This window comes from Temnothorax curvispinosus, unplaced genomic scaffold (genome assembly GCF_003070985.1).
Source record: "Temnothorax curvispinosus isolate PA1 unplaced genomic scaffold, ASM307098v1 QBEX01002414.1, whole genome shotgun sequence".
Lineage (NCBI taxonomy): Eukaryota > Metazoa > Arthropoda > Insecta > Hymenoptera > Formicidae > Temnothorax > Temnothorax curvispinosus.
Genome location: NW_020212194.1, coordinates 95,122 through 110,198, shown reverse-complemented (window position 1 = coordinate 110,198; position 15,077 = coordinate 95,122). Strand labels below are relative to the sequence as shown.

At 39.8% G+C, this 15,077-nt stretch overlaps 1 protein-coding gene across 12 annotated transcripts in view; it reads left to right on the top strand.

The window, feature by feature from the left end:
- Window positions 1-15,077, top strand: part of LOC112451609 (tensin-1) — a 170,737-nt gene that overhangs the window by 122,635 nt on the left and 33,025 nt on the right. For 9 of the 12 annotated variants that reach the window (XM_025011326.1, XM_025011337.1, XM_025011331.1 and 6 more), the window contains 4 exons: window positions 4,471-4,536; window positions 11,143-11,364; window positions 11,627-11,790; window positions 12,286-12,435. In XM_025011326.1, the coding sequence (XP_024867094.1) occupies window positions 4,471-4,536; window positions 11,143-11,364; window positions 11,627-11,790; window positions 12,286-12,435 (602 nt within the window). Of the gene's footprint in view, window positions 1-2,628; window positions 3,590-4,050; window positions 4,209-4,470; window positions 4,537-10,007; window positions 10,205-11,142; window positions 11,365-11,626; window positions 11,791-12,285; window positions 12,436-15,077 lie in introns of those variants that run through there. The other 3 variants (XM_025011328.1, XM_025011333.1, XM_025011336.1) reach the window with 3 other exon arrangements.

The following is a 15,077-nucleotide window of genomic DNA, read 5'->3' as shown; positions in this document are numbered from 1 at the left end:
CCTCTCCGCCTTTTTTATAGTCGGAGCGAAACGTTATTCGCATTTTTACGCGGTAGATTTAGTAATCGCACAGTTTTCGCAATCCAGACAGAATTTGGACTCTCAGACAGAGGAGAGCGGCGATATATTCCACCTGCGATATCCCGCCAAGGACATCCTTGTGTTTATCCAGTTACCTAGTCCTGGTAGAACTTGTTTCACCTACGAAGTCTTATAGGTCCTCTTTATGCGATTTATCTTGCCGTAAAATGTCGCCGGTATTTCTTTCGTCTGGAAATTAACGTGTTACATCAAGACGGACGAATTGCCACAAAAGCCTTTAAATGTTCTTCTCAGAAAGCCGTGACGAAACGCAGGTATGCTTATATTAAAACAACATTACATGACTTGCTGCTTTTCCATGCAAATTATCGTAAAGCAAAATTTTACATTCAACGTCTTAATCTAGTATGACATAAAATTGTCTTATTATTAAATTTCTGTTTTTTTTTATATAATAAAAATAATAGAAATACATGGTTCGTTATGTCTAAAGTCTAAACAATTCTCACAATACATGTTAAAATTTAGATGATAATGAAAGAGTAATCAGTAATAAATTGTTCCTAAAAAATCAATATTTTTATGTTTCTCTTAAACGTGAGAGATTTTCCTTAAAAACACATCTACACGTTATTACAATTTTAACGTAAAAGCTTGACCCAATTACATCGAAAGGGTGCGGTATGTCAAGTACGCGAAGTCATTTCGCACGTGTCACGACACGCTCTCCGCCAGAGCTATTTTATCATCCGAAATGAAAATCTTGTTAGAAACACATTAAAAAAATATCCAACGTCGCGACGCGAATCCCCCATTTTCGACGATCTCCCTGCCGGGCTACAAATTAGTAAGTTCAAGCGCGCGTCCGTTACGCGCGAAATGTAGATGTATGTACAAAGGAAATGGCATCGGATAAAATAGCGTGTATATCACCGGGTGGCCTAATTGTATATGGGAGTGGCACATTCGACCCACTCGGCTGTACTTTTCCTTATCGGCGATGCGACCGCGCGGAGACGCACGCGGCAACCTAAAGTAATCGGCAACTTAGCGTATCGGTAACATCATATGGAAGCAGGTAAAACCTCGCAAATAGATTGAAATACCTATATTCAGGTTCCATTCTCGTTTCATTAAACGAGGAACAAAATTTCTCGGGAAAAGCCATTAAGGAAAGATCGATTTCTAATTGGACGATAAAAATTCTCCAAGTTTGCAAACAGCATTTGATACTCGCTCTGTAAAGAAATTTGCGCTGAGGCATTATTTTAATTGAGATGACACCGTCGATTATTTGTAGAACAAATTGCATAAACGAGATATTAATGAAATGACACAAAATATAGGTGTATCTCGCAAACACGCGGACTATGTTACATATAGCGACGGATTACGTCAACGTTCCGGCAAGGGATAATTTGGACGTTAAGATAAATTTCATAAGCCCCGCGTCATCAAAGTCCCATTCACCGGGAGACCGATCTGCGGGATGCCGCGCGCCGCCCGGCTGCTATGTTGAATAGGTCTACCCTATTTCGAGGGACCGAGTAAATTCCGCGCGCGGGGCAACGTGGCCTAATTATATTTCAAGGGAGTGGCGGCTCAGCGCCACTCTCGGAGGTGTCATCCCTATATACCGGCTTGCGCCGGAAGTTCGCACTTCGCTCGCGGAGAGGATCCGCGCGGCGCAGGATCGGGCCTGCGTGTAACGTCGGTCGCAACGCCGGCTACGGTCGCCATGGTTACACGTCAAGTTTTCTCACCCCCCTCCCCCCGTGCCCACCCCGCCATGGACCCATCCCGGTCTGCCGGGAGAGATGCAGGCTTTCAACCCTCTGTATATACCCGCAGCGCCGGGGCGGCTCCCGTGCGGCGCAGACGTTTGTTCCGGTTGTCCCAGGTCGCGATAAGTCCCGGAAACTATCCCAATCGTTTCCCAATCGTTTCAAGCGTGTCATCATAGTTTCCTCGTGTCGCGAGGATGTCGAGGAAAACGCGAGGTGAGCCGTAAAGGCGGTATCGAACTGTGAGAGGTGGCTCGCTGAGAGAGAGAAACGCTCGATGAGTCGAGCGTGACCACGAGAGGGTGCGTACCTTGAAACGCGAATGACCTTGAACGCACACCTGCAAGCCGAAGCCGCGGCAGGTGAATTGATTGGCGCCTGGTAGGGTGGGATCGCGCGAGCTGATCATGCGGCGTGGTTGCGTACGACGCATTGAAGGCTATCCGCTATACGTCACGACAAGTGTACTCGTTTGCGTGTCGAGCTGATAAGAGAGCTGAACTGTGAATTACCTATTAAAAGATTGAGTCGTTAAAACGTGCGACACATTTGCACCGCTGCTAATATTTTAACGAAGCAAATGGCAGTGCAGTCAGAAAGTGCAAGTTAAAGCAATAGAGGTGAACCGAATTTATGTTCTACGTTGTTATAGATAAGAAGATATATAATATCAGATCTATATAATATTTAATATATATATATATCTGTTATATCTATTATTGTTATGTGACACAAATCTATAATTAAAAGTTTAGAAAAGCTCAGTAAAATAGAAATATAGAATAGTAAAAAGCCTATAATACACTACACATATGACATATACAGGTATATTCAGTACAAAATACAGAAGTGCTCAAATAGTAGTAGTTAGAAAATACCTTCGATTTGATGCAATAAGAGTCAAATATTTTGATTTACGTGATCAAAAAAAGGCAAATCGCGTTACATTCATACGACACTTGACCCGGAAGCGGTTCGATGATCCGCGCCGTATCAGAGAAAATCGTTTGGCAAGCGTCACGGTTTTTCGCGGAAGACGGAGGGAAAAAGGAGGAAGAAGAAGAGGCGGTGCCCCCAGTACAGCGAAATGAGTATGGCGCGCCCCACGTTGATACACGTGGCTCGGGACATCTGGAATCCTATATTACTGAGGCAATTAAGATTAGAAATCACACGAGTGCGAAAGGCCTTCTGGGATAATGAACCAAACCGATCGCGTTGGGTCTTGTTGACATTTTTTTAACAAATATTAGCGATGTTAATGAGAGAACGATTTATGATTGAAGATTTTTCTGATTGAAGACATTATTGATATCGAGCAGCACCTGCTTGAGAAAATCGTCAGGAAATCACGCATACGATCATAAAAACAGAGGAAATTACAAAGAGCGGCGATAATGCTATACTCGAGAAGGAGGAATTCCTTATGATCGATGCAAAATATCATTTGCGTTATTATTACGAGTCAGAACGTTTGACTGATCAAACGCCGACACGATTTGCTTAATGGACGATATATGGAAATTGCGTATTGCATGAAGGCAAACGGAGCACGATCTTGTGCACCGATGACGAGTTCGAACGGCAGCTCGTTATCGCGCGCTTGGCTGCGAGCGAATTGCTGCCGTTGCGGAGACACACGGCAGGATACGGCGAACAACAATTTTAGCGAAACCGAAACGCCACTGCGGGAGGAAACGGAGACGCTTCTGCATCGCATCGCCTTTACCGTCTGGCATACTGCTCTTCATATAGAGAGCGAGGTGCGTGCGAATCGTACGTGCATGCTCGCCCGACGTGTGTATCAATTAGCATGACATATAATCATTTACGGATTCTTCGGAGCTGACTTCTGCTTAGTAAAAATTTGACGGAACGTTAATCTGAATGTTATGCTATATCCGAAAATATTAATAAAAATCCCGTAGCATTTTATCATATAAATAGATCAATCCTTTAAATATCAAAAGCTTTTTTGAACGGCGCTGAAAATAAACACATTTAGGCGTAGCCTTTTATTTCTCGAGCAAATTTTCAATTATAGTTTTTTTTATGATAGAAGATTATGATTAAAAACGCTTTTTTTCAAGCTCTACTTTATTTCTTCTCTTACATAACTGTGCAGCATCGCATGTGCATCGTAGCTCAACCATTCGATGTATGATATTAAATAGGTTTTGGCAGGTTCCAATCGATGCAACCGACTATGCAACCGTTTTTTTAGGAATATCGAACACAATACGCTACTGCGGCACCTGTCGTTGCATAATTTTTCTTGCAATAATGGAACCGACAATGGGAACAACTTACCGTATATCATTAATTTCGAAACAATGGACAATAATGTCACCTACTTCTCTTGGGACAACGCCCATGAAGAGAGTAATAGTATTTTCTACGCACCGAATAGAAAGTTAATAAGACGAAGCTATATATTAACTGTTTTCTCGATCACAGAATACACTAAAATAATACTAGCGCGGCATTTTGATATAACATTTTTTTTATTAATGTTTTGAGAATGAATAATAATGACGTTTTTATTATTTTAAATCTTAATTATATGAAGATTTAGCGCGTAATATATTCTCATACATTATTCAAATAAATGCGTTAATTAACCACTTTCCATTTTTGATTACAGCACAATGGCGGCTACGAATCACAACCGAAAAACGTTAATAACATCGCGAGAAGTAAGCAGCACCAAGTAAGTATTTGCATTTGCTTCTGACAATTATTTACTTATTATATTTATAAAACTTACAATTGTTACAATATATTCCACCCATCACACAAGTTACTTGGTATCAGAAAAAATTAATTAAAAATTAATTAATTGTGGCAACACCGGAAATTACACTCATCGAAAATATATTACATAATTATATTATTCTACTAAGGATAGATGTTTTAAAAATAGAAAATAGACTGTCGACAGAGATCTCCCCGCAAGTTAGACCAAAGGCTCTCTATCTTATCCGCGAGGTTTACTGTCATCAATGAAAGCTCGCGGTCCATCGCTAACTCGCCTCTTTAAGTATTTAATAACGATACAAACGGCGATACACGCGCGAGCGACCGGTTCTCTACATGTCGAACGAATAAGTGCCTTTATTTATTCTGTAAGAGAGGGCACAGAAGCGAAGCTGCATTTGCATTCGAAATGTACGACTTTTGCCTTCACGGTTGGGACCGACCGCTTGTCCCGTCAGATAACATTTTGCTATACAAATTACACGAAATCATTCCCGACGACTTGTCGTCGTTCGTCCGGCTCGTCGAGTACTCGCTTTCAAAATGCAGAAGCTAGAGAGGACGTACACGTGTACGACCTTTCCAAAACGCTGAACTGTCGAAAGAATGCTTTCGCCGCACATTCAAATGGAAATTAATCTCTTTAAGTTATTCTTTTTTTACGCTATAGAGCCTACATAGTCAGCAACTCGTTACTCGCGTGTCGCGACATTAAAATAGAATTATCGCTGTGCCAGAGCGATGGAAGGTTCCCTGGTTCGACCGCACACTTTCGGTCCTCTCACATACGCGGAATGTGGAATTCTGTAAAAAAATTAACGCGATGCGAAATTTAATTGCTGGCAATTTAATCCGGGAAATCGCATTAAATCGCGGCTCGGTTAAAATCCATGATAGCTATAATTGCACGGATCAAAATGAGACACACGTTACACAAACCGCCACTTATAACGTCAGCGGAATAACTTTCTATTAGCGTGCAGCGGAGAGGGAATGCCTAATATCCTATCAGTAATCAGTACGTTAATTGCTCTCCTTCGCTCTTGCCGATATTTTCCAAGTTTATTTACTATCCGCAAATCGATTCTGTAAATCAATTCACGTGACATTTATTTGCCAACCGAGGTTTCTTTTAGATATCAGGAAAGTAATAGCGACATAATTTCTCATTTAATTTCCAACCCGTGCCTTTCGATCGATTTAGAATTCAGGATAAAAGGAATAGGTAACAAGATCGTTTTAGATATTCTTCGTTTCGCTGTCGGGCGGTACATTTTCTGCGCATAAATGACGGTGTCACTGAAAATTATGCGCTAAAATGGCAATAAGGTGACGCATTATACGGCTGGTCGGTATCGGTTACGATGTACCGTCGCGATAACCCGCACGTGTTGACGTCGGATGGGTAATATATTCGCGAAACCCCACACTTATTCGTGTACGGACCACCGCTATTACTGCAGAAATATATGCAGAAACAACGACGACAGCGATCGGTCGTTGCTATTTTCGCGCGTAATATGTATAGAAAGTTACAGACTTTTATTAAAACCTTGTGTATGATTACATGTTGTAAAATATTAAAATAAAATATTATTTTGCTTCTACGATAGAGTATTAACACAAGATATATTTTTATTAATACAATGTGTGTGTACTGGATCCATATATAATTATATATTTTTAAAAATGTTATTAATATTATTACTAGTTATATGTTTAATAACGATTTAACGTTTAACGCTTATGTTTAATGACGTCTTTTGAAAAGTAATCATCAAGGTTAAGATCACATGTATCTTAGCCATGCGTTAATTAATCGTACGGATTCGTTCCGGAAACTATATCATTCGCGATTACATCGCATAGTTATGGGCCGCGCAAAGAATAGTGAAGGTGAGGCGCGTTGGAAGCAGTGATAATTATGCAGAATAGCAATTAGCGTACAGTAAAAACTGTTGCGCAGCTGTTATCGCGTTCGTTCTTATTTCTCGCGACATTGAGGGTTTTCATCGGTCATTTTTGTTCGTATATTGCGTCGTATTTTTACCTGCTCTGCCTAAAAAAACTCGTGCCTAAAAATAAAAGCGCATATTAGTAACATACTTCAAAAATAAAAAAAGTGCCGCTTAAAATTCAACAGCATACGATTTAAATTACCAGATTTTTGTAAAATTGTTTTGCTTTAAATTAATTTTCTCTTCGATTATCAATTGCGAGGCAATTCGTTCGCAATGCTGCGATGTAGGAAAGCCAGGGGCTTCTGTCAAATGAATTCGATAATAAAACAAAATTATAAGAACAGAGAGGATAATCCAGCCGTAACGCCATTATCAGTCTTTACACATAATCGATGAGTATTAAGCCCACTCATTTGAACGTTATATTTTCAATTAGAAATTAACCGCGAGCAATTAGGTAGATTAACGGTAATTGACATTAGTGGCGAGGCTCATTGCGTGCATCGAGCTTCTTGCTTCCATAACAGTATTTGGAATTAATGTGTTGGTAACGATATAACTCCAATCTATATCTCCATTGAACTTTATATTTCCATAGAGTCTTGTTCTTGAGTATTTGCACTCTTCAGTTTTCGATTTTCTATAGTTTTCATAAAGATCCTTAAGTTTAATCTTGTAACAAAATGAAACATTTAGAGGTTCTTTATGAGAACGCTGAAGTAAAAAGTTAGAAATCAAGGATATTTGAGAATAAATATATCTTTATTTTGTATTTTTATCATATGCAAATGATTATAATTTTTGATATATTTAGTAAAATTTTCGTAATTTTTAAAAGCAAACTCCATTTCCGTGGTGATCCATTCTACTTTACTCTACTGCGACCGTTGAATATCAAAACATTGCTGAGTTTCTCAATTTTAATAATTCATCCATTATGAAACTTTAATTTCAAGCCAGCCAGCGACATTACCACTTGTTTTCGCCGACGCCTGACTGGCGGCAGGTAATATCCTCGTTTTGCGACTTCCACAGTTAGCCGGGGAAAACGGCCTCGCCCGATCCGACGATCGGGTGCGAGACACCGTAGACTTAAGGGTCTACACACGCGGGCGGTTTCCGCGTAGCCGACAGCTGCGGTAGGACCGCGACGTAATAGCAATTTCACACGTGAGGCTAACGGTCAAAGGGATTTATGAGCGGGTGGGTATATAGGCCCGACGTTGCACGCCCCGCGAGAGAAACGAACTCGCTGCGTTATGATCCCATAAAATCAAGTATTTTTAGAGGCGACCGCCTGACTCTTGTTCTCTCGCCCGGTTCGTTCTGCTTTCTTTTCCGCGACGCCCGTTCATTGTTCAAGCGGCCCTTTATATTTCTGAAACTCAGACGCGAGCCCAGTAAACTCGTTTCTCACCTTATTCCTTTCACCTTTTAACTGTTTGTTTCGGATATAAATTGCTTGCAGACCTTATCCAAAAACGTGATGCGCGTATAGAAAATTAACGTTTTTCTACTGTAACTCTTATTTTAGCATTTATATATATGGAATTATTTGTGGACTCAGATTATAGGATTAGATAGGATTACATAATTACGCATGCAAGTGCACGGAATGACATATGCATATGTACGTCGCAGAGGCATTTCGGTTCTACCGTCGTAATTAGTTATAATACTATAGTCCGATATACAAAGGATTTACCCGCTTAAGAGGACCAGCCAGAGGATTGTTGAATACAGTTGGAAATTATGCGAGCATTAATACGGGAAGGCCAACTTGTCAAACATACTGAATATATTACGTTGAGCTCTGTTGAGCGGAGAATTATTATTTCTGATAAAATTCTTCGACGAGAAATGAGTGTTTAAAGGTAGATAAACACATACAACTGACTATATACAATAGTATGGCTATACGGTACACAGTATGACTATATAATCCGGTATAAATCACGTGAATAATTTTAACAAGCGCCATCAATAACAGAGTATCTTCAACGGCGATGGTACCCGACTGTTGAGGCCCTATAAATGACCCTCGGCTAACCGACGAAGTGCTCGCCGTGGATGCTGTCCGACGAGGAAGAAACCGCAGCAATCGTGCAAAAACGCAGCTTATACATCCGCGCTCGTTTGCGCGCCAACTTCTCCATGTAATTTTCGCACGTTCCCCGCGACAAATCATCCGCGCAGCCTTCCGCGACGCGCGTCCCGGCCATTGCCGCGTTCGTGCATCGTATTAAGACGATCTAGCACCGACCACGGCTCGACTGGTAGTGCGAATAGCGTGACTATTTGGTGGGAATCGAAGTCACGCTACCTGCACGAATTCATTACATCACGCGTCTACGCGCGCGAGCGAGTTCTCCCATCCACGTTCAGGGCCGCTTCAACGCGTTCGGAGCGAGAGAAGTGTTTGCGTTAAAATAAAATCGAGAAGTTCGTAACAAAACGTAGCTAAGTACCTGGCTCTTCTTTGTTTTGAATAATTTACAGGGAATTAAGAAACTGACTGAAGAAGGGAAGGAGTTTAGTAAGAAAAAGAGACTTGTCATTAAAAGTTACCTGAATTAGGAATCTTACAATTAATTAAAGAAGATGGGTTGAATCTTGGTAGCCTAATAATAATATTTATGTGTGAATTTTACCTCTTTCAACTCAGTAAACGAGTAAACTGCGCATCGATTAGGTATTTGTCGGTATTAAAGCACAGCTTTTTGTTGGAACAGTAAATCCACGTATTTAAATTGATTTAACTTTTGATGCTAATATTCTTTTTAAATCAAGAAATTATTGCGACAAATATCATCTCAGTCACGGTTCGAACCTATGGACTTATATAACCCGTGACGGGCATCTTTTAATTCGACCATTGAGGCATGTTACTAACAATAAATATACAAAATTCACACAGAAATATTATTATTAGGCTACCAAGATCCAGCCCGACCGAAAATGGCATCTTCTCTAATTATTTGTAAGATTCATATCGGTTCTATTCCACTTATTGTTGTGACTTAAGAATATTTTTATAAACTAACATAATATGGAACTAACAAAATAATGTTTATAATTTATCGTAAGAAATAAAATATTCTTTCATATCGCAGAGTTGCTTCTCCCTAATTTTTCCAAGTCAGAGTCGATATCACAACACAATCAATTCTTGTAAACCAAGAGCTCATTTTCAATTGTTAATTGATATAACATAGTTGCTTGATCACGGTATCGAAAATCTGTTTAATGACGCACGCCTTCGATCACGATACGCAAATAAACGTCGCGGAACGATGATGACTGCGGCGAGAGCCCGGCCCTGGAACACGCAAGCTAGCATACGTCAGACAAACATGACAGAAGGCGGCGCGATTATCTGACAAAACCGCCGACTGGCCACTGGATATTCTTGCGTATCTTCAGTAGAACCAGGCGAAACACAATACCCGGCAGTGTATCGTTCCGCGGCGAGGAACACAGCGCGCATCACCCCGATCTCTCCGCGTCCTCGTCTCTCTCGCGACGGGATAAACGCAGCGTTCCCGTTAAGGCACTGGGATTACATGTCGATCTACCCCGCGATAGCGTGTCCTCCGTAAGGACATCGCCATGCCGGAGAATATTGTCGTCAGGATCGTCTACGCGCCGAAGTACTCCAAGGTGGATAGAGCTCTGTGTCGCGAATCGATGGATTTACCGTAAACCCCTGTCAAGTTATTATTCGTGCATGTGATGTTAAGATAATAGTGACTGGCGAAGTGCAAATGCGCTCGATAATTGCGACGTAGATTGTTTAAGAATTGTTTAAATTATAAGCCTGAAGAATATACTGTATTTAAAAAAAATAGCATTTATATATAAATCAGAGATTTTAACAAATTGTTTATTGAGTGTTATAGCAATTTTTTTTAATATAACACTTTTATAATTTTTTAAGTACACTTTATATGTTCTACATTTAAACTGTTAGAAATATTCCATAGATATACAACATTATAATTTGAAAATGTTTGTTAAAAAAGTTTATTATTATGTATTTTTATTTATTCAAATTATATGTCTATCGAAACCATTAGGGAGAAAATAATGAAAGATAAAATGAATTTGTAGGCGAAAACTAAAGAAATAAAATCTCTCTCCACGGACTAGATTTGATTGTGTGACATGACATTGTTTTACTGGAAAACTAAGTTTCGCGGCAATCAGAGACAAATTTTACAGTTCCCGGCTAGGATAGCGAGATAGAGTCGCTCACAAAAGGATCTTTTTTGAATCAGATCTAGAAAATTTCGCTATGAGTGACGATCCGAAATTCACAGAAGAAAGTTTCATTTTATATATTTAACTGATAGCAAAAAAATTTGAAAACGTAATTATTTTAAGAGATGACTTTCCATGTAAACGATAATGTCTAATGCTGTATTTTTTTAATTACTTATAAACACGACAAAATAATTTTTTAATTATTTTCGTATTTAATTTCGTATTAATTATTATGGATTGAAATTATCTTTTAATATTTTTGCTGTTATATATAATATTCGCAATGTTTTATAAATCATTTTTTTGCTATATTTGAATAAATCATCGAATTACAGGTGCAGACATCAGCAATGGTGTCAACACCTGCGAGGACGCCGGGTGTCGGCGCGGATTCAACGATAACGGGACCGGGAAAGGGCGGAGGTCGCGTGACGGAGGTGATGGAGCTCTGTTACGTCACCGAGAGGATCATCGCCCTTTGGTATAGAGAGGATGCGCAGGGTGTCCTCGAACATGCCACGACCCTTCTGCGCGGGAAACATGCCGATAATTACATGGTGAGAATTCGAATAACTCTTATAACTCTTTGCTATTCTTTCTCTCGAAATAAAAGAAAGAAAGCGTTATATACATCTCGCAACAATTCAGTGTTGATAATTTTATTACAAATATTACAATTTATATAAGATTCTTCTTATGTAGATATAACAATAATTTATAATTTAAGAAAATAAAATCTTAAAATTATGTTTCATAGTATTTCTTCTCTATGTTTATTTTTGCAATTTTCTGAAGATTTTGGATATCTTGGGCTTTCAGATCTTCAATTTGTCATCGCCCGGCCGACCCGGCGAGCCGAATACGAGGGAAGCTGGATGGCCGCAGGGATTAGCGCCAAGTTTGGAGAGACTGTGTGCTCTCTGCAAGGAGCTGGACTCCTGGCTAAACGGCGCTTCTAATCGCGTCGTTGTTCTGCATGCCAGGTGAGTGCGATTTCCAAATATTGATCTTTTGATCCCTCGTAATAGACTTTAACAGAAAAGATGATAACCAAGTTTATAAATTATAAATTATGAGCTACTTTAATATAAGTCTACCTCTATTACGAAGAAAAATAATACTGAACGAATTCCTCAAGGTGAATAGAAATCGTTTTTAAAAGATACAAGTTATGAGCACAGAACTCTCTATGTACGCACTTGTACGCATTCGTGACCTGGTTTTTGTAGAACGGCCAATGTTCAAGTGATCGGCCGCAAAAGCCATAATTTTGCCGCGGTATACGTTCACCGCCCCTTCGAAACTCCGCGCCCATAACTTCCCGTTAGTCATTTCCATTCATCGTGAATAATAACGTCATTAGACCGCGATCGGCCCGCGGCGAAAAATCTTTTCGTATCCTATCTCTTAACGGAGAAGGTACGGAACCGACATTGCGCGTTCGCGGTACCAAGTTAACGTTATCGTTCTCTCTTCAGGGGCGGCAAGGAGCGGCTGGGTGTGGCAGTGTCCGCTTATATGAACTACAGCAGCATCTGCGGGGGACGCGATCAAGCGTTGGACAGGTTCGCCATGAGAAGGTTCCTCGACGACAAGATCGGATCGCTGCAGGTTCCGTCGCATCGAAGGTAACGAGAGAGAAAGATGGAGAGAAAGTCGCATGTATACTACCTGTTGACGTGCGACGTTAAAACTCATTCTCGTATTTGCACTCGCAAATAATTCAGACAGCGTCATAAAATCATTTACGAGCGTGTGCGTATATCCCAAGATGTTTAAAAGTTTATTACTTCTTAATTCCTGTCTTAATCGTTGCGTGTTTAATATAATCTCGTTCTTGCATTTTATTTTAATTTTAATTCGTTGACGCTTTTAATGATAAGCACTTGATGATGCCGAAAAATCCTACTTCATAAATCCGTTTTACGATATTTCATATTTGATTGATTGATTGTATCTGACATTTCACAAGTTAAAGTAATTTCTTATCTTATTGTACTACTACTGCCTAATATTAGAGCGTGAATATTGAAAAGAGTGCTTTTTTAATAATATTTTACGATTTAAAATTTAGAAATTGAGACAATAATATTTATAATAATGCAATAATTCACTAATATAAATTCTTTGGATTTTTTTGCACTCATTTTTTTCTTTTCAAGAGCCGAAAGCTTATTAATTTTGAATTAAATAAAACGGATTATGTAAGAAACGCGTGCTTAACTGAATTTAAATGTAAAGGTAGCTGTTTTTACGTTTCAACGACGCATTTGACGTTTATTGCGGAAGCCGTACAATTTCTTTAAATTTATATCGTACCAGGAAAAAGGAGCGTATAACTAGTCCGCGTTTATTACTATGGCGATCCCATTAAGAAGGACACCTTACGTCCTTGAGTAGCCATCCTCGCTATCCTATTTGTTATCCATTCTACGCACCATCGACCTGAAATGTCGAGTCCTCATTATCTAGTCGTCATCATCTTCAATCATCCTTGCTCGTTTTCTGCCATCCTTCGTGTTCCTCCGCCGCCATTAATCATGTTGATACTTATCCGATCATTCCTCCATAATGTATTCCGGATATTCGTTCGGGATTCCTCAGAACTTCGGAATAGCATCGACGACTTTTAAAATTGCGACTCCATAATCGCTTCGTTCACACCATGATTACAACATTTACTAGCGAGGAAAGGATCGCGAGGCGAGATGGCAATAACGAAATAAAATGATCGGCCATGTTGCACACTTAACGTTCTTGTTGTTGAAAAGATGTTTCTGTCAGCCGGTTCTATCGCGCGTACTACGAACCATTGATCTAAAGATAGCGAGCTCTCATCATCATCATCATCATCATCGGCAGTCTTATCGTTTACTTCATCGCCATGTCGTCGTATGCATTCATAATGACCGTAATGAAACGCGGCCGGGCTTGCACGCAGCTGTCCCTTTTAATCTCGTTCGCACTTATAGCCATCGTAATATTTTCCAACTTAAATGCAACCTGATTTGAGAAAAAAGTTTTTCTCGCTTACATAAGAAGAATTAGAATGCATCGATAAACTAAAGATAATCTTATTTATCGTGCATATGATTTAAAAATATATATGGTTATTCGAATAATTATGTATATGTATATAATGATATTAAATTATCATTTATCGCGCGAACAATCAATAATCGGTTCTAGAATCAATTACCTAAATAAAACTGGTTACACGTATTAATAATGATGTCGAATTATTGAAAATTTTGTGTAATAAGTTTCCCCAGCTAATTATTGGAATAAAAATGTTTGTTTTTATAATGCTTATATAACTAATAACGCTGAAGTATTTGAACTAATTATTGGATCTTTATTACGAATAAATCTTTTCCGAATGGACCACACGAATAATTATTCGGATAATTATGCAATTAAATATATTATATTAAACTTTTTCTCATTTTTCGATCTCAACGATCTACTTATTGCTTTTTTTATTCTTATTTTTTCACATACGTTTCCATTCCTTTTGTGATTTATGTTCGCGATTCGATTAACCGGTTCCTTTTAAACAAACGCAACCCATCCGGCAGTTTATCGCGCGTATTACGCGCCATCGACCCCGCCGCAATCACGACCGCCGTATCATTACCGTCATCGTCGTCCTTATCATCGTCCTTGTCATCCGCGTCGTTGTACGCATTCATAATGATCGTAATGAGCCGCGACCGAGGTGCGCCCGCGTGCGTGGCGACTTCCTTGCCGCTTCTTCTTCTTCTTCTTCTTCTCCTCCTTCTTCTTCTTCTTCTTCTTCTTTTTCTCCTTCTTCTTGCTTGTCATATCGCCTCCCTTTCGTGGTCCTCACGCTCCTCCGGTTCTGCCTACCGGAGTTCCTCCATTAATTCCGCGAGCCGCGAGCATTAGCATGTCGTTAGCGTGGCTGCGCTTTCGCGAGCGTATGAAACCATTACTAGCCTCTGAGAGATCTCTTACGACGAATGATGTCGAACGTTAGTGGCACGTACTCCTATCTGCATGCTCGTCCGACATGCACACCTCTTCGTGTCACGAGTCAAGGCTTCCATTGGCCGAACCATCAATCCCATTCATCATGTTTCTCATGCATGCGCGCATTTGCGGCTTGAGAGAAATTTGCCTCTTCGTTTTCTTTCGCCTCGCAATGTTGGTCGTACCAGGAAGATCGCCTCTCACACCTTCGGCAGACCTCATCGATTTATCGTTCATTATTTATGATATTCATCTTTAGTCCTTTAAATCATCCGAT